Source organism: Lactuca sativa, chromosome 5 (genome assembly GCF_002870075.4).
Source record: "Lactuca sativa cultivar Salinas chromosome 5, Lsat_Salinas_v11, whole genome shotgun sequence".
Taxonomy (NCBI): domain Eukaryota; kingdom Viridiplantae; phylum Streptophyta; class Magnoliopsida; order Asterales; family Asteraceae; genus Lactuca; species Lactuca sativa.
The window spans coordinates 297350773-297370641 of NC_056627.2; the positions used below are offsets into that span (position 1 = coordinate 297350773).

The window sequence follows — 19869 nt, forward strand, 5'->3', positions numbered from 1 at the left end:
TAAAATTCATAAACAATCTTGATCTTAACAATATCGATTTAGAGTAAGTTCGGTGTAAAGTTATAAAATCTCAGAATAATCTTAAGACGGTATATAAAATCGTTAATTATCCTGAATGGTATTTATCTTTTGTGCTTTTCTTGATGCATTAATGTAAGAAAATATTTTAAATTGATTTATATTAAAAAAAATAATAATAATAGTCTAACTGGTATTTAATTTTAACATTTCCACAAAGACTCTTTTTATTTTAAATAAAATTTTAAACTAATTTTTTACTTTATCTTATAAAATGATATTGACATATCATTTGCCATCTTCAATTAGATAGCTAGATGCCTAGATTTTATATATCATTTGTCATCTTCAAATCTTTTTGAGAATTTGGTTTATAGTAGATCTTTGATACAAATTACAACTTCTAGATCTATTTTTACCATCATGATTTTGTCAATGTAAAAAACAATCATGCGAAAAGATCCCAAACGTAACAACTTTGATATAATCAAATATTTTTACTTTTTAGCCACCTTACATAAAAGTTAATCAAAATATTCTTTTTTAAATAAAACTCCATTTTATTTGACAAACATTTTTACCAAAAACCAATTTTTACCGTCAAAATCCAACCCAAAACACCCGTGGAAGCCAAAACATACATAAGGGAAATGGCTTTAAAAAATATATAACAAATAAAATATATAGAAAAAACATAATTATAAATTTATAATGTACTTTTTAATTAAAGAGAATCACTACTAATATAAGTAAAGAAATAAATAGAAAACAGAGATGTACGTAGTAGGATTACAGTAGTAGTAGTTACAGCAGTCTCTGAATCATCTGTAAGTATCCTACAAGGCAGTCACGTGCGGCAGTGACAGCCTTCACCTTCACCTTCACCACTCCACCTTCTTCCCCACCACTCTCTCCATTTTCATCACCTTCACTTTCTTCTTTCTTCTTTCTTCTTTCTTCTTCTTGTTCTTGATTTGGGGGTGTTTTTTTCTTCACACAGTTTCCTTTTGATTAATCAAAACAAGTAAAATACATATAGTAGTAGTAGTAGTATTAAATGTAGATAGACATTATTGTACTGAGTCTCATCTCTGCACCAATTATCCCCACTCTGTCACCAACAGAAACCACAGTAATAATTTTCCTTTATACGTTCATACCTACTACACCCTCTCTCTCTCTCTCTCACACACACACTTCACCCAATTAACCCACTCTTTCTCTCTCTACTATTACTCTTTCATTCCAATGGGTTCTTCGCCGGAAGGAGGTGGATTAGGATTAGGATCTCCGACGCCGCCGCTCCCCAGACCCAAGTCGCCGCCGGAGTTGTACGGGAAACGGAGAGAGTTGGCGAAGGTTGTGATGTTGGAAAGAGAAATAGGTTTCCTTCAGGTTTGCTTTCGCTTTCCTGATTTTTCTGTCTTTCTTGAATTATGTGTCTTTCTGCACACTTACTTTCACTTTCATTGCTAAAATTGGGTGCTTTCTAAAGTGGATTTAAACTTAAAAAATTATAAAACTTGAAACAGTAGGTTGCATAAATATATATCATTCTATTAAACAGTGTCTAATTAACTTAAACTAAACTAAACCCAAGATTAATGTTTCGAAAAGCTTCGGTCTTTGACCAAATCGAAATGGTTATACTTTGTGCTTCATTCTTCTTGGGTATGCTTGATCTATTTGTGTTTGTAGGGTTTGAAACCCCACATTAAGTGGCTTTATGATGTGTGTAGTTGAAAAAGAAAAGATAAGCATAATGGTCCCACTATACAATAACATCAAGCATCCACAGTTTTGACACAATCTTGATTCAAATGTGTGTGACATTGTCTCATTGTTCATTCGGTATAAAAAGGAAACAAATTTTGTTCATACATAATTTATAGATCGTTCCTTCTAAACTAGAATCAATTATTATTGTTCATACATAATTTATACAAATAGACATCGTTTATATATCCATTTGTACTTTGTATATACAATACACAATATCCGTAAAAGTTTACCTAAGAGCTTTTTGGTTGAGTTTATTTGACACATCAACACCATCTCCACAATAGGAGATTTTTTTTTTCATGAGGTTATTTATGGGACCCGTTATCTTGTTCTAATCATTTTATTCAATTTTATATCAATTATCTTCTTTATTGCTTATGGGACCCTTAATTATTTGAGAAAGCTCCCTTAGAGAGCTTGGAATAAAAACCAAGCTTTTTCAAAAGTTTGTTTATTGGAGACCCCAAATGTTTTTGAAAAAGCTCGTATTGTGGATACTCGTTGAGTCTATAACATCCTTTGTTTGGGCCTCTTTCCCTCAAATTTCAAGACTTTTCTACTTTTTACATAAATCGTTTGATATCAAAGAATTTTATTCATTCATGGTAAATCTGGGTTACGACATTTCACTAATTTAGGTAAATTTGTTAACATTCCCTCAAATATAGGACGTGTTGCATGTTTAGAAAAGCATTATTTTCTTCTCAAAAGTGTGTGTTTTTTTTTTATCATTTGCTACAATGTATCTAAATTAATTTGGCTTAAAGTGAATATGTCTACTTAAGGCATGAAGTTCTCTCTTTTTCATTTGTGTACTTTGGTAGGAAGAGTTGAAATCGACTGAAACACTACAGCCTGCATCTTTTTGCATTAAAGAGTAAGCAATCGGATCAACCAATAACTTCTTTCATCAATCTTTTTAAATTTTCACCATCTAACCAACTTTGATTAACAGGGTTGCTGATTATGTGATTGCAAATCCAGAGCCATTGATCACAACGTAAGACACATCAATGATCAACCTTATCTTCTTTCTTTCCTTTATAAGTAATCAACCACCATCTTCATTTATTTTTCTTTTGACCAAAATCAGGGGGAAGAAGACCCGTAAGTCTTGTGGCTTCTGGAAGTGGCTATGGTATGATATTGTTTTTATATATATACCTTTCAACTATCTTTTCTTGATTTCCTAGTATGTATCATAGCCACATTTAGCATATATCCGACTCGATACATTTAGTCTAATCTCATTGAGCCTCTGATATTAGACTATATCTGTCTCAGTAGACATAATAGTGTCTAATCTCATAGGATAATCTCATCAAGACTTTGAGATTAGATTAGATCCGTCTCAAAAGAAATTATAGTGTCTACATCTCATAGGCTTTAAGATTAGATTACATTTTTCTTCTCAGAACACATGATAGTGTCTACATCTAGTCTGATCTTAAATCTCTAAGATTAGACTATAGATCTCGAAAGACATGAATAATAGTGTCTAATCTCAAAGGCTAATTTATCGAGACTTTGAGATTAGACTAAATATGTCTATGAACATGATATAGACTTTGAGATTAGACTAGATATGTCTATGAACATGATATAGACTTTGAGATTAGACTAGATCTAGTCTAATCTCATTAAGTCTAAAGATTAGACTATATCTCGAAAGACATGATAGTGTCTAATCTCAAAGGCTAATCTTATCCAGACTTCGAGATTAGATTAGATCTGTCTCAAAAGACATGATATAGACAGTATCTCATCTGTTTCCCGATCAAGCTTTTTTGGAAAGAAAATTTTGGATTAAACATATCTTATTTTAATTTACTAACAATAAATTTATATATTTGTGTTGCTTGTAGTGGAAGTTCCTGTTTTAACATGTCATGGCTATGCTGTTGCTGCTGTTGCAACGACTGTTCTCTTCAAATGCCACGCTGTTGTTGTTCATGTTCTTTACCCGACTGTTGTTCCTGTTCATTACCAAAGTGCAATTGTTCTTGCAACCCGTGTTCCTGCTTCCCGCCATGTTTAAAATCATGTTTCTGTTGCTGCCCGAAGTGCGATTCAACTTGCTGCCCGAAACTTCAACCATCCTGCCCGGATTTCAGTTGCTGCTGCAAATGTTCTTCTTTCTTCTCGTGTTGTTGCTTCCCCACCAAATGCAAATGCAAATGTTCATGTCCTAAACTTCCAAAATGCTCGTGTCCTAAACTTCCAAAATGTAGTTCCCCTTGTGCTTCTTGTTGTAGCATAAAATGTTGTTACTCTTGTTATCATTGTTGTTAATGAAATAAAAACATTACAGAATATGACAATTAATATTTCTTTTTTTATCGATTCATTTTTTGAAGCATAAATCAAACAAACAAGCACCTACTTCTTCTATTACATTAGCTTTTGAGAAACATTAGAAACAGTCATACAGAAAGAAGCCCATATTGATAGATATTATACAACTCGGGCCCAACCAAAAGCAACCGGGCTTCTAACTTGATTCTCGGCGTTCTTCCAAGTTATCGACCCAAAAAGGTCATCGGAGTTGCTTTTCCGGGAGACAAATGTAACCGTGTACCTCATCTTATCTCCTTCTTTCTTGAAAACAAGCCTTTTTGGTTTCACGGTGACCTGAACTCCCTCCGGCGCTTCTGCAACTACATCATAAGCAGATCCGGCAAGGCCAACGTTTGTTAGCTGCCGGGTGTATCTCACGACTCTTGATTTCCCAAAAAGAACAGAGAAAGAAGGGTAGTTTAATCGTCCTGGGTCGCCTAATTTTCTGGCGCAGGTGACATTAGCGCGATTGACGACAGCTTGAACCTGTTTAATGTCGTAACCTAATGAACAAACGAAGGCGATGTATTCTTCCGTTGAGATGTCGTACACAAGTCCGGGAGAAATTGCTTTGTGTGGTTCGACGTGACCTGCTCCATGGGCGAATGGGGTGGAGAATTGACCTCCGGCGGCGTCACGCAGCGGTGATTTGGTGTTGTCGACGATGTAGGCGGTGGTCATGAGCGCTGATTTGATCGCACTAGGGCTCCACCCCGGATGTGCTGCTTTTATGAGTGCTGCTAAGCCACTGATATGTGGGCACGACATGGATGTACCTAAAAGGAATTCAAACGGATTTTTACTTTTTTTTTTTTTTTGGTAATTGTTTAATGTGTATCACTTTATCTCGATCTGTTTCCATTAATGTAAGCACTTCAAATCTACTCAAAGTGAAATTAATTGAAGAAGAATCTTCGTCATGTGCATAACGCGCTTATTTTTTTAATTGTTTGCGTCAAATTTTATGATTATGGATACTGATGATAATCATGGTATTAGTAAATTATGGTGGTATGATGGATTTGATTTTGTATTTAATGGAGTCGGAATAAATCTTTGGACTGATTTTTTTTTAAAAATTATAACCGTTGGGAATTGGATTATACCTGACATGATGTTGAACTGGGTTTTCCGGGTATCCATTTCCAACCCGGTGGGCCCGATTCCCTCTGACCACCCAGCCAAGATGTTGACTCCGGGTCCAATAACGTCCGGCTTCAATATCTGCGGAGTCACCATGTTCGGACCTCTGGAACTGAATGCTGCCACCACCGGCGACGGTTTAACACCCAAAACCGTTCCTCCGAAGCTAAGCAACGCTTTGGGATTCTTCTCTGTTTTCAAGTATTCACGGATTTCGTCTCCGATTTTTCTACCCACGGCAACCGCCGGTAACATGTGGCTGTCGGCAACCAATTCTTCCCCACTCTCCGCCGTGTTTCCTAGTATCATTCCGATACCACCGGCTTCTTTCACCACCTGACCTTTCTCAACACGTGGATTGACACCCCTGTCGCAAAAAACTACTTTACCACGTACGGCATCCGGTTGAAGTGAACCGGGCATACATAAATTACTCGAACTTCCGGTTCCTTTGTCGTTGAAGTAAACCAATTCAATCGGTTTATCGCCCATGCCTTTCCCACTGTAAAGAGAAACGCCGGTGACGCGTTTGCCGTTTCCTAATACGACGTAAGCCGGGAAATCTCGGTCGAGAGTTCCGGCACCGACGGTCATTATCCATGGAGCGACGTTGGCAAGTGACGCCTTAGCGGGTCCGCTGTTTCCGGCTGAACACGACACGAAAACACCCATTTCCATGGCTTTGAATGCTCCGATAGCAATTGTATCGCGAAAATAAGGCGCAGAACCTCCGCCGAGGGACATGGACAACACATCAACACCATCGGAAATTGCCCGATCCATACCGGCGAGGATATCTGAACCAAAACAACCGGTTTTCCAACAAACTTTGTACGTCGCGACTCGCGCGTGGACAGACATGCCACGCGCCGTCCCACTAGCGAACCCGAACAAACTGGCGTTTCCCACTTGAGCCCCCGCCGCTGTCGTAGAAGTGTGTGTCCCGTGTCCGTCTTGGTCTCGTGGCGACTCCTTCTCCTTCGAGATAGCACCGGCTGCCAACCGGAAACCTTTAGAAAACTTCCGGGCACCAATCAGTTTCTTATTGCAGACGGTTGGTTTGAAATCTTCTCCTTCTTCACACTCACCCTTCCATCGAGCAGGCACAGCGGGCATAGCGGCATCGTCAAAGCTCTTCGACTCCGGCCAAACTCCTGTATCAAGTACGCCGATGATGACATCGTGGCTCGCTGCATTGAGTTGCTGCGGCGTATGGCCAGACCACAACCCCAATTCATTTTCGATCCCTAAGAACTCAGGAGTTCGAGTGGTGTGGAGTTGGTAAACTGTGTCCTCATAAACCCCAAGTACAGACTCCGATTGTCGGAGGGCCTCCACCTGGTCTGGATCTAAGGAGGCGGAGAAACCGTGGTAGGCGTTAGTGTAGGAATATAGAATGGCATCGGGGTTAGTGGAAGCGAGAGATTGCAGACTATCGGCGTACCAATCGTGGTGAGTGACATAGGATGTGGGTTTTTGATGATTGTTCATTTGAACTATGTAGGTTTGTTTGGCGGTTGTAATGGTGAAACATGATGGGTGAAGAATAGCTACTAAGAAGCATAGCCACAGCAGAGACGCCATGGCAATTTCAGAGTTAAATTAAAAATGGTATGAAGAAGATGGAAGGAATTTTGTCTCTGCACAGCTGCCCACTGTCAGAGAGGGACGAATGGAAGGGATGAAGGAGTGGTGTCTGCTTATAAGCGAGTATTGTTGCAAATTGAGGCGTGCCGTGTTACCTTATTACTCGATTGCCATCGCCTAATTTCGCTTTAATAAATTTGTTTTATAGTATTACATTACAAGGTTTTGAATTTAAAGTTTGTTTATGTGATATGTTTCAATTTTTCATTACCAATTTAAATGTTACGACAAAATCGGTTGTTATTTTTTTATTAATTAATCTTATTTATCTTCTGACCTCCTATTATTCTTATGAATTGTGCTTCATTTCTTTGAGCTAGTCACAAAATTAACAAAATGAGATTGAGAATATTTTCAGATAGGACACAAAAAACATTCTTTTTACACAGAAATTCGATTTTGACGCTGTGTTTTTTTTTGTGTCAATTTTGACAATGTGTTTTCCAATTTGTTATAATTCTGACCATTTGACCGGTTAACCAGGTTGCATGCTGACGTGGCATGATGACGTGTCAGTTTTGATGATGTGGCATGCTGACATGATATGCTGACGTGTCAAAATTGAATTTTTTTCTCACAAAAAACACTAAATTTTCATTTTTTTTTCGATTTTGACACTACGTTTAATTTTTTCTTTCAACTTTGACACTATGTTTTTTTGTTCCAAATCGAACATCATTTTTTCCAATTTTGTTCAATGTTGACAATTTTCTATTTGAAACCGTATAAATATTTTTTTAATACATTTAAACCGTATAAATATGTTTTTTTTCATTTAAAAACCATAGTTTTGTATAAATACATTTTTTTTACACTCAAACCATATTTTTATGTATAAATATGTATTAGCTATATAAAAATTGTATTTTATATTAATATGCAACTTTAAAATGTGTTTGAAGGTTTATAGGCGTGTAGTTGATCAAAATTTGGATATCAAGTTTGCAACCCATCAAATTTTTACATCTTATTAGAAGCTTATGGTTAGTTTGATTCTCATGATATAACTAATGCTTTGAATGTAAGAAAAAAAAACACCTTGTATTTAAATAAAAATGTGGTTTTTAAACGAAAAAAATATGTTTATACGGTTTAAAATGTAAGAAAAAATATATTTATACGGTTTCAAATGGAAAATAGACAAAATTGAACAAAATTTGATAAATAATGTTCGATTGGAACAAAAAAAACATAGTGTCAAAATTGAAATAAAAAATTAAACTTAGTGTCAAATTCGAAAAAAAGTGAAAACTTAGTGTTTTTGTGGAAAAAAAAAATCAATTTTGACACGTCAGCATATCATGTCAGTATGCCACATCATCAAAAACTGACACGTCATCATGCCACGTCAGCATGTAACCTGGTTAACCGGTCAGAATTGTAACGAATTGGAAAACACAGTGTCAAAATTGACACAAAAAATAACACGGTGTCAAAATCGAATTTCTGTGTAAAAATAGTGTTTTGTGCCATTTACCCTTTCAGATAACCATTTTCAAGTTTATAATCAAATGCTCACATATTTTGCAAAACTAATCTAACAAATTGACATTAACTTGGTGAAATGTTGTAACACCCCAAAGTTTGGAAAGTCAAGAAAAGAAAGAAGACCTCAATTTTAAGGAGAGACTCGGCGAGTCCAACAAGGGACTCGGCGAGTCCGAGCGGGATCCGGGTCGAGGTGTTAGCGACCGACTCGGCGAGTCGACCAAGGAGACTCGACGAGTTGGGTCTGAACGAGGAAAACCCTAAATCCGGGACTTGGAGCCTATTTAAGCGTCTCATTCTCTTTCCTAGGGTTCCTTTAGTGCCTCTTTACCCCCAGAACATCAACCCTAGCCGTCATATCCGTTCTTGAGCTAGATCTTGCATTGAAGAGAGCACTATAAGCTTGGAGAAGGAAGAAAAGCCTTGGAAGTGCAAGAAGGGACTGTAGATCCGAGATTGAGAAGACATTTCAGATCAATTGGAGGTAATAAGCTGTTGATTGGACTCCCTTTGCATCTAGATCTATTCTTATGTGTGAGTTTTGGTCATTATTGGTATGATTTGTAACCAATTCGAGTTGGAGGTTCAGATCTGAGGTTGCTACCTCAGATCCATGTTGGTTTTGGTTTTGAATCCCCTAAAGTATCAGCCCTTGGTATGTTGAAGAAGCATGTTTGCCATAAACCCTAGTTTAGTGTGTTTTGAGCATAGATCTCTCAATCTACACGTAAAGTTTGCCACTTTACGTGGGGAATAGACCCTAGAAGTATGGATTTATGAGTTGGAAGTTCTGTTTGGCTCGAAAAGCCACTGCATGGATTGAAGACTGGATAGACTCGGCGAGTCCTACGAGTGGACTCGGCGAGTAGCTTGAAGATGAGGAGGAACTCGACGAATAGGATGAACAGCTCGTCGAGTCGGTTGAAGTTGGGCATGGACTCGGCGAGTTGGATGAACAACTCGACGAGTTGGTTGAAGATTGCCTTGGACTCGGCGAGTCTATTAGTGGACTCGGCGAGTCAGATCGTGAAGCCTCAAACCCTTCGAGTTGAGACTCGAATCAGTGAGTCGGGTGGTGACTCAGTGAGTTGGACAAGACAGGACTTGGAGCTAGTTGGACTCGGCGAGTCATAGACTGACTCGGCGAGTCGGGTCGCGAATAAGAAAGACCCTGAGCTTATGAACTCGGCGAGTCTTTAGGAAGACTCGGCGAGTAGGGTTGACCTGGAAGGTTGACTTTGACCAGAGTTGACTTAGTTGACTGTCAGACTAGAGCTGGAGGAGCAGCGGTTCAGGGGATTTTCGAGTAGCAGCCAGAGGTTTATCAGCAGGGCTCAGCAGTTCAGGTGAGTTTCCTTCCAGTAGGAATGGGTCTAAGGCCACAATGCCGGCCCGTTTAGCTAGCAGTAGTTTCGGATGTTGATCTGATACAGTAGTTAGTATGTTTGATGCCTTCGTGGCTCAAATAGGATTTATGTGTTATGTGTTCCGGGCTACGGCCCGATGTAGTATGCAGTATATGTGAGTTTATGTCAGTTGATATGTTATGATATGTTGTGTTCAGTTAGCTTCGGACTTCGGTCCGATGGAGGGGACAAGGTCCCAGACAGTCAGCTTCGGACTTCGGTCCGATGGAGGGGGCAAGGCCCCAGTCAGTTAGCTTCGGACTTCGGTCCGATGTCAGCTTCGGACTTTGGTCCGATAGAGGGGACAAGGTCCCAGATAGTCAGCTTCGGACTTCGGTCCGATGGAGGGGGCAAGGCCTTAGTCAGTTAGCTTCGGACTTCGGTCCGATGTCAGCTTCGGACTTCGGTTCGATGTAGGGGGCAAGGCCCCGTTAGTCCGGACTTCGGTCCGATGCAGTGGGCAAGGCCCAATATGTGCTTTATATGTTTTTGTGCGATATGTGGTAGATTGGGGGAGCTCACTAAGCTTCGTGCTTACGGTTTTCAGTTTTGGTTTCAGGTACTCGGTTTTCAAAAGAGGAGCTCGGGAAGATTGCAGAGCACACACCATAGTCAGTTAGCCTGGGAATGTTTGACTCTGATAATGCTATTATGTTTTGAAATTAATACTCAAAAGTTATGTTTGACTTATGATACGTTGTTTATAAATCCATTTTTAGTAATGTTTTAAAAGAAATTTTTAGTCGTGATTTTTGGGTCGTTACAAGTTGGTATCAGAGCCTTGGTTTGAGGGATTCGGGCGCACTCCCGAGTGTGTCTAAACTCAAACTAAGGAAGTGGTATATAGTTTTCAAAAGAAAAATCGTAGCTACAAAAGAATTTTGAGAAAAGAAAACAATTTTAGAAAAATGTAAAGAAAAGAGTTTTAGAAAAAGCAAAAAGAGTTTTGAAAAGAGAATAGGGTGTGGTGCATGCAATCAGCCGAGCTCAAGTAAGTACTCCCAATTTACCCATACAAGTTATATTATGATTATCAGTATCAGTTTCAGTATCAGTTTCAGTTTCAGTTTCAGTTCCAGCTTCAGTAGAACAGCATGCTAGAATAGGACTAAGGATCTAGGATGATGCCTTATGTGCCTGCTTTATGTGTTCAGCTTTATGAGAATTGCATGCTAGTATTGAGTAGACAGCAGTAGGATAGCCTGTGTAGGTTATGTCTGATAGCATGAGCTTAGCATTGTATGCTAATGCAGTTTCTTGTTATGAGAATTGTTTTGCCTGAGTATGTTTCCTTTATCCGAATGCTGCTTGCTTTGTGCTTTGTGGGACTCTGAGTGATGGGAGTTAGCCATTAGGTGAATACGTCACATCACATGTGATCAGGGTTGGATAATCTCAGAGTGCTGGATTTGGCCCTACTGCGCAGCTCTCGTCTGAGTCCAACCGTTGTAGGGACGAGACTTTTACTCGAAGGATTATCCGAGCCTCATTATATGTGATGGTATTTAGGTGGTGACTAATTGGAATTACTAGGGGGCCTTCAGCAGCTGAGGACTGTGTGGGTAGAGTTAGAGGTTCCCTAGGGCAAGCCTAGGATGAGAGTAGCAGAGATCAGTAGAAGAGTAAAGGGGACTGGGTGGAGTTGAGGTAACTCTTGAGGAAAGTATGGATAGATGTGGAAGGTAGTAGGGGCCCATACTACTGAAAGCAGAGGATCCGTACTCGATTCAAGAGGGGCCAAGACGAAACCAGGGAATGGTGTAGTGAGTGAGAAATCCCTCAGCAGTAGTGTGTAAATTGATCAGGATTTTGTTATATTTTCAGCATGGTGACATTGCGCGAGCTACCAGTTAGCAGTTCAGGCGTCGAGGAGGGGTCTGGCTCGGGTCTTGGAGCCGGGCAGCTTGATGATAAGATGAGGGATTTCATTTCCGCAGAGATTGTGCGCAGCATCATTGATCAGACTCCAGTGATTTTTGGTTCAGTTAGAGAGGCCATCATGGAGCTTATGGACAGCCGACTTAAGGCCTTAGGGGCCGGGGCAGTTTCAGGACAGTTTGGGGCTCATCTAGAGCCCGATTCTCATGGATCCCAGGGATCCATCAGGGAGGGGAGTCCCATTTTTAGCACTTGTCATCCAGGGTCGGGAGTGAGTGGTCCACCTTACCCCCAAGAGGCTTCCCTGCAGGATTGGATTGCTGCAGAGGTTTCGCGGGCTCTCCAGGAAGAGTTACCAAACACCATTGGGCGTATCACCGATAGAGTGGTCGATGGGATTGAAAGGCGGACCTCAGCTGTCCAGGCAATGGGTGAAATGGTCACCATGACCAATGAACGGGAGATTGGCTCGGATAGTCAGCTTAGGAAGAGGAAGCGATCTTCCGGTCTAGTTCGGCAAGATGGACAGTCGGACACTGTCGTAGTGGGTGTCAGGGGCCTGCAAGGTCGAGATGGTTGCACGAGGGAGAAGGGAGCACGGGCTGGCGTGCGCAGCAAATCTAAGTGCGGCAGATGCGGATGGAAGGGTCACAAACGTCAAGAATGCACAGTAGAAGTAGAGTTATGCCATCGTTGTCATCAGCCTGGCCATGTTAGGGTGAACTGCCCCGTTCAGCGGTTGGGACAGCCTCATTGTCATAGTAGAGTTCGAAAGTCAGAGGGATTTGAGGATCCTTCAGAGCAGGTTGCAGGTATGATTCTTTTCCTTCTATTTTATTATTCACAACATTATTGCTACGTTGCTGCATTGATGTCAATAAGCTTATGTGTGGTGTTAGTGTGGCTTGTTTGTGATTATGTTATATGCCATTTGCATACCTCGGAAAATTGGTTGGTAGTTAGGGGATGTGCTCTTATGAAGAAGGTTTCGGAGGATGCAGTAACTGTAGCATGGTTGGGAGAGATTTGGTTCGTTTCGCTAGTTCGGAGTGGTTAGTGTTGGGATGGATTGGTTAGATCCCTAGCTATGGCAGGCTTGGGTTCCTTAGCAGAATGATTATGGAATGGCAGCAAAGATCGGGATCTCTTTTGAGTGTGAAGCAGCAAGGGTAAGCAGGATCGAAGTGGGGGAGAACCCTCTGGGTATATATGGATAAGAGTCTCGTAGACTCAGAATGAGTGCGCGGCCTCTAAGAAGAAATGGTAGTAGCTCAGTGATGGATGGATTGAGAAGTTCAGAATTAGGAGTTCGAGAACTTTTCCCATCAGTTAGTTCATGTAATCGAGATGGTTAGAAGCTGGTTGGGAATCCAAGATTGGAGGACCACCTGTCGGACGCATGAGAGTCGGAATGAAGATCCTGAGAACGGGTAACAAGAGATGTTTTCGTATTAGTAGCCAGTGTCTGAGGCAGCTCAGTGTTTCAACTAGTTCAGTGTTTCAGGCAGTTCAATGTTTTAGTCAGTTCAGTGTTTCAGGCAGCTCAGTGTTTCAGCCAGTTCAGTGTTTCAGGCAGCTCAGTGTTTCAGCCAGTTCAGTGTTTCAGCCAGTTCAGTGTTTCAGGCAGCTCAGTGTTTCAGCCAGTTCAGTGTTTCAGGCAGCTCAGTGTTTCAGGCAGCTCAGTGTTTCAGCCAGTTCAGTGTTTCAGGCAGCTCAGTGTTTTAGCCAGTTCAGTGTTTCAGGCAGCTCAGTGTTTCAGCCAGTTTAGTGTTTCAGGCAGCTCAGTGTTTCAGGCAGCTCAATGTTTCAGTCAGTTCAGTGTTTCAGGCAGCTCAGCGTTTCAGTCAGTTCAGTGTTTCAGGCAGCTCAGTGTTTCAGGCAGCTCAGTGTTTCAGGCCGTTCAGCGTTTCAGTCGGTTCAGCGTTTCAGGCAGGTTCAGTATTGCAGGTAGTTCAGTGTTTGGAAGGTTTCAGGGTTTTGGGTTAGTATTGTATTTGTGTTGGAATGCAAGTGCCGACGGTATAGTTGGTTGATTTGGAAATGGCAAGTCCCTCTCATCAGGATCAGTTGAGCCTTCTGCCAAGTGTAAGTGATCTGTAAGGATAGCTAGGCAGGTAGCTTTTCATTCAGGAGGGAAGGCTCGAGTAAGTAGGAGATGAGTAATCAGGTGGGATAAAAGCAAGCTGGTTCCAGCAGCATCGTTTCAGTATGAGCGGCAGGATGGATAGAACAGTTATAGATAATCGAAGTATCTTCAGGAGTCGCTGGAAGAGACTAGGAGTTTGCGATGGAGTGTAGTGACCGGTGGGAGTCCGGTAACTCAGATATAAGGAGATTGGTTAGACCAGAGTAGTCTCAGTACATCCGGTAGGCGGATGGGAGGCAACAGGATTTTCAGTCGGAGGAAGTAACGTTGAGGAAATTATGGGAAAGAGAAGGATTCAGTATGTTCTATCGGTAGTGATCGACACTGTGAGTGGCCGGAGTGATGGGCAAAAGGGTGATGGATTTTCTAGACAGATAGTTGGAGGCAGTTCGCAGGCAGTTGATCATAGCAAACTTCGAGGACGAAGTTTACTTTAAGTGGGGGAGAGTTGTAACACCCCAAAGTTTGGAAAGTCAAGAAAAGAAAGAAGACCTCAATTTTAAGGAGAGACTCGGCGAGTCCAACAAGGGACTCGGCGAGTCCGAGCGGGATCCGGGTCGAGGTGTTAGCGACCGACTCGGCGAGTCGACCAAGGAGACTCAACGAGTTGGGTCTGAACGAGGAAAACCCTAAATCCGGGACTTGGAGCCTATTTAAGCGTCTCATTCTCTTTCCTAGGGTTCCTTTAGTGCCTCTTTACCCCCAGAACATCAACCCTAGCCGTCATATCCGTTCTTGAGCTAGATCTTGCATTGAAGAGAGCACTATAAGCTTGGAGAAGGAAGAAAAGCCTTGGAAGTGCAAGAAGGGACTGTAGATCCGAGATTGAGAAGACATTTCAGATCAATTGGAGGTAATAAGCTGTTGATTGGACTCCCTTTGCATCTAGATCTATTCTTATGTGTGAGTTTTGGTCATTATTGGTATGATTTGTAACCAATTCGAGTTGGAGGTTCAGATCTGAGATTGCTACCTCAGATCCATGTTGGTTTTGGTTTTGAATCCCCTAAAGTATCAGCCCTTGGTATGTTGAAGAAGCATGTTTGCCATAAACCCTAGTTTAGTGTGTTTTGAGCATAGATCTCTCAATCTACACGTAAAGTTTGCCACTTTACGTGGGGAATAGACCCTAGAAGTATGGATTTATGAGTTGGAAGTTCTGTTTGGCTCGAAAAGCCACTGCATGGATTGAAGACTGGATAGACTCGGCGAGTCCTACGAGTGGACTCGGCGAGTAGCTTGAAGATGAGGAGGAACTCGACGAGTAGGATGAACAGCTCGTCGAGTCGGTTGAAGTTGGGCATGGACTCGGCGAGTTGGATGAACAACTCGACGAGTTGGTTGAAGATTGTCTTGGACTCGGCGAGTCTATTAGTGGACTCGGCGAGTCAGATCGTGAAGCCTCAAACCCTTCGAGTTGAGACTCGAATCAGTGAGTCGGGTGGTGACTCAGTGAGTTGGACAGGACAGGACTTGGAGCTAGTTGGACTCGGCGAGTCATAGACTGACTCGGCGAGTCGGGTCGCGAATAAGAAAGACCCTGAGCTTATGAACTCGGCGAGTCTTTAGGAAGACTCGGCGAGTAGGGTTGACCTGGAAGGTTGACTTTGACCAGAGTTGACTTAGTTGACTGTCAGACTAAGTGTTATATGTTTATTGATAGCTCGGAGAGCTGGAGGAGCAGCGGTTCAGGGGATTTTCGAGTAGCAGCCAGAGGTTTATCAGCAGGGCTCAGCAGTTCAGGTGAGTTTCCTTCCAGTAGGAATGGGTCTAAGGCCACAATGTCGGCCCGTTTAGCTAGCAGTAGTTTCGGATGTTGATCTGATACAGTAGTTAGTATGTTTGATGCCTTCGTGGCTCAAATAGGATTTATGTGTTATGTGTTCCGAGCTACGGCCCGATGTAGTATGCAGTATATGTGAGTTTATGTCAGTTGATATGTTATGATATGCTGTGTTCAGTTAGCTTCGGACTTCGGTCCGATGGAGGGGACAAGGTCCCAGACAGTCAGCTTCGGACTTCGGTCCGATGGAGGGGGCAAGACCCCAGTCAGTTAGCTTCGGACTTCGGTCCGATGTCAGCTTCGGACTTCGGTCCGATAGAGGGGACAAGGTCCCAGATAGTCAGCTTCGGACTTCGGTCCGATGGAGGGGGCAAGGCCCCAGTCAGTTAGCTTCGGACTTCGGTCCGATGTCAGCTTCGGACTTCGGTTCGATGTAGGGGCAAGGCCCCGTTAGTCCGGACTTCGGTCCGATGCAGTGGGCAAGGCCCAATATGTGCTTTATATGTTTTTGTGCGATATGTGGTAGATTGGGGGAGCTCACTAAGCTTCGTGCTTACGGTTTTCAGTTTTGGTTTCAGGTACTCGGTTTTCAAAAGAGGAGCTCGGGAAGATTGCAGAGCACACACCATAGTCAGTTAGCCTGGGAATGTTTGACTCTGATAATGCTATTATGTTTTGAAATTAATACTCAAAAGTTATGTTTGACTTATGATACGTTGTTTATAAATCCATTTTTAGTAATGTTTTAAAAGAAATTTTTAGTCGTGATTTTTGGGTCGTTACAAATGTTGTTTTCAGACAAAAAAAATGGTCCATCATATCTTGTACATTTTAAGGCTCGTGGGTGGATATGGTCGATGCGTGAAGGTGCCAAAGATGATGACCACCTCATCACAACAACATGCAATACATCTTTGAAAATGGTGTTACACACATAGGAGAGAGAGAGAGAGAGAGAGAGAGAGAGAGAGATCTCCCTCTTTGAATCTTCGTGAGAAAGTCTACTCCACATCTCGATTATAAAGCTATGGGGCGTTGTTCACGTATGGGTTTGCATTTCACATCATCTTATGAGTCCTTCATAAAGAGTATATTAAATAGCCTTAGTTAATGATAATTTCGTATGAATTAATAATAGATACGAGAACAAACTGATAATAAATATGAGAACATACTTCATGAATAAATAAAAAAGATTTCATGATTATTTTTAAATGACAAATTTTGTATTTGAGAAATATTAGTTTTGATGAGAAATTATATCTTTTGATTCTATTATATATTTGTTTCAAAGATTTTCATTTCAAACTATGTGTAACACGAGAACTAAGAGCTATGGGCAAAAACCAGACAAAACTACAAAAACAAGGTTAATTTGGTTCGAAGATATATAATTACAAAACTTAAATCTAGTATATTAAACTAATGTTGAGATTACATTTTTTGTGCAATTTTTGTTTAAACTATGGTTTGCTACCACTCGGTCTAATTCACATTTTTTGTGCAATTTCTGGGACACCACTGCGTCACAAGGTCTATACCACGACGTGGTGGTTGCCAGCATGTAAACCCTAATTTTTCAGGTTTTAATGTAACGTCCTAAAAATTCATAGTAAAATTTTCATTTTTAAAACAATAAACCATACAAACGAGTTGTTCCAAAACCGATCAAAGCGAATATATTATTTAAACATCAGAGTAAATATCGTAAATTACCAATGCGGAAAACTCTGGTGGATATAGTGCAGTCACGTCGGACTCTTTCCTTTCGTACCGGAAGTACTTGAAACCATAAACATAAAACCGTAAGCACAAAGCTTAGTGAGTTTTCCAACACACCACATACCATACATACAATAAAGATTGTTATTTGTCAACCATAGTCTTGTCATTATGCTATGAGTCATATCATGGTCTTTCCTTATCAGGTCAGGGGCCAAAACCCCGGGTCTTACAAATAAGTTCCAGGAGCCACCTCCTGGTCTTCCATGCAAGTATTGCAAAGACAACTAGCATACTACATATTACTGTAAAGTTCCATACCCTGGTCTTGCATATAATTTGTAGCGATCGTATCCAGGTCTTTCATACAAATGTCAGGGGTCACCCGTGGTCTTCCTACATAATATAAACCAATGGACTGACATTGGTGCCTTTGACCCTCGAGTACGTTGAGGAGACTCACTTGAATCACAATGCTAACTAAATCCTCGTGCAACGTTGCACCGATCACAACCAACAGCTCTCACCACCAAAAGATGGGTGCTAAACACTTCCTAACAATCCACACAAGGCAAACCCTAAGTCTACCTTCTAAAAATAGAGATTGACCAAAAGTCAACCCAATCCAAAAGTCAACGGTCAAAGTCAAAGTCAATAACCCATAATGTCAATTATTCATCCTCACATCATGACCGACCTTTGGTCACGTCGTGAGAGCTCACTCAGTCTGATTACAATACATCTTGACTCAACTCAGCGAACTCGAACATGAAAAGCCAATTGAGCTAACCTCACGACGTGATCTCCAAGAAGGTTAACATAAAACGGGGTTATTCAACCCTCACGTCGCGAGACTCTATGTCTCATGTCGTGAGCACAATATAAAGTCAAAATATAACCATTTAAGTCCTTAATACATCAAGCCTTTTACTCTAACTTTCCAAAAGGTCTTATAACTCCATAATACACTTAAAAGTCGATGTTTTATGGGCATGTATGTCCAATACATGTCTAGATCTCATTTGGGAGCAAAAATTGAAGAAAGTATCATCCAACTTTCATGCAAGGTTTTAATCCTAACCATTCACTAGATCTGAACTCCAAGACACTCCAAATCCCTTTATAACCCATAAAGTTGCCAAGTTTATGGTTTCCATTCATTCAAACTTGCTAAACCAAGGAAAAAAGTGGGGTAAAACTTAGATCTAGCCACAAACAACAATAAAGGTGGAAGCCTTGACACTTACAAGGGTCCAGAAACAATGTGAGGTGATGATGATGATGATGATTCCTTGCAAGCCTCTTTAAAAGTTCACCTTCTTCTTCAAACCAAGAAATGCTCCAAAATGGCCAAGAATCAAGCAATGGATGGAGGCTAGCGTTTTCTAAGGTGAAAGTGGGTTTGGAGTGTGAGAACAAGGATCTGATTGCGCAAGGACAAGGCTTGAAAATTCAAACCTTGATTTAATGCTTAAGATTAATGTCTACTTTTGATTATAAGTTCCAGTCGAGTCTGGCAAGACCAATCAAGACTTGAAGATGAAGATCAACAAAGTACTTCAAGTATTAAATATGAGACTATGAGTATAATCAAGGTAAAGACAATAAATGAACACAACGAATGTTTGAAAGACAGGTGCAAGTGAAGTAAATATGCAAATATCTATCTATGGAGAAGCAATCTGTCACATATTCTTGTCATTAAATGTTCCTTATATAGGAGAAAAAGTTACATCATAAAAACCAAGTTACTTACATAGGACCGGATAAAGTGATTACTCTTGATACTTCTGATTATCCATTTTGACAAAATAAACTAAGTCCTATGAACTGTTACATCAAGTAAATGACAAGAATAATAAATGTAACACGGAAAAATGATATATGAATAGACTTCTTCACCTCGGACATAAACTCCACTCCGGACACCAACATCACTTCGGACCACAAACTGACTCCAGATGTTATTCCACTTCGGAACTAAGACTGACTTCGGAAAAACAAAAGGTTACAGATTGCTAGAGGTTCACTTTCAGGTTCCAAAAATCTCCCCCTAAGTGAACCTAGCAATCTAAGAAACTTAGCTCGAATCTTCCTTGATGAATACATATGCCCTATATAACCATTCTCTGACTCCGATGCACTTTTGTAGGGCCTTGGTGGGAACTAGGTGTTTTTCTAGGACTCAGAAGAAGTCCTTTAGATTTGTTTTTCTTTGGATATAGACAAAACCTAGCACTGGTTCATCGATGGGTCCTTCTGCGAATATTTCAGCTTCAGGCAGCTTGAAGTCGATTTTGGCCAAGTATTTCTTGGTTCCGAACAGGTGGGCCAGTTCAAATTCACATCGACAAAATTCAGCAACATAATCTTTGAGGAAGCTCAAAGCAGCGTGGTAAGCTCTCATGCTAAGATCTTCAAATTGAATACTTCATAAGTGAGTTGCAATTGTCAGAATACCGTTTGGGTTGATTGTAGGGAAGTCAGCGCCAGTGATGGTTTTCTGAATTGTTTTGTTT

General features: G+C 40.9%; 2 protein-coding genes across 2 annotated transcripts; one reads left to right on the forward strand and one right to left on the reverse strand.

The window, feature by feature from the left end:
• The first annotated feature begins 830 nt into the window (after positions 1-830).
• Positions 831-4113, forward strand: LOC111892534 (guanine nucleotide-binding protein subunit gamma 3). Its single transcript, XM_023888585.3, has 5 exons — positions 831-1413; positions 2625-2677; positions 2756-2800; positions 2894-2938; positions 3666-4113. The coding sequence occupies exons 1-5, from the start codon at positions 1267-1269 to the stop codon at positions 4090-4092; spliced, it is 717 nt and encodes a 238-aa protein (XP_023744353.1). The 5' UTR covers positions 831-1266; the 3' UTR covers positions 4093-4113.
• Positions 4114-4115: 2 nt separating this feature from the next.
• LOC111892533 (subtilisin-like protease SBT1.8) lies at positions 4116-7011 on the reverse strand. Its single transcript, XM_052771789.1, has 2 exons — positions 5244-7011; positions 4116-4913 (listed from the first exon to the last, which is right to left on the reverse strand). The coding sequence occupies exons 1-2, from the start codon at positions 6862-6864 to the stop codon at positions 4255-4257; spliced, it is 2280 nt and encodes a 759-aa protein (XP_052627749.1). The 5' UTR covers positions 6865-7011; the 3' UTR covers positions 4116-4254.
• Positions 7012-19869: the final 12858 nt, after the last annotated feature.

Coding starts and splice junctions, on each gene's coding strand:
- LOC111892533 (XM_052771789.1), bottom strand. CDS start 6,864: ATGGCGTCTCTGCTGTGGCTATGCTTCTTAGTAGCTATTCTTCACCCA. Junction 4,914..5,243: donor CCAGTTCAACATCATGTCAG/GTATAATCCAAT, acceptor AATTCCTTTTAG/GTACATCCATGTCGTGCCCA.
- LOC111892534 (XM_023888585.3), top strand. CDS start 1,267: ATGGGTTCTTCGCCGGAAGGAGGTGGATTAGGATTAGGATCTCCGACG. Junction 2,678..2,755: donor GCATCTTTTTGCATTAAAGA/GTAAGCAATCGG, acceptor TTTGATTAACAG/GGTTGCTGATTATGTGATTG. Junction 2,801..2,893: donor CCAGAGCCATTGATCACAAC/GTAAGACACATC, acceptor GACCAAAATCAG/GGGGAAGAAGACCCGTAAGT.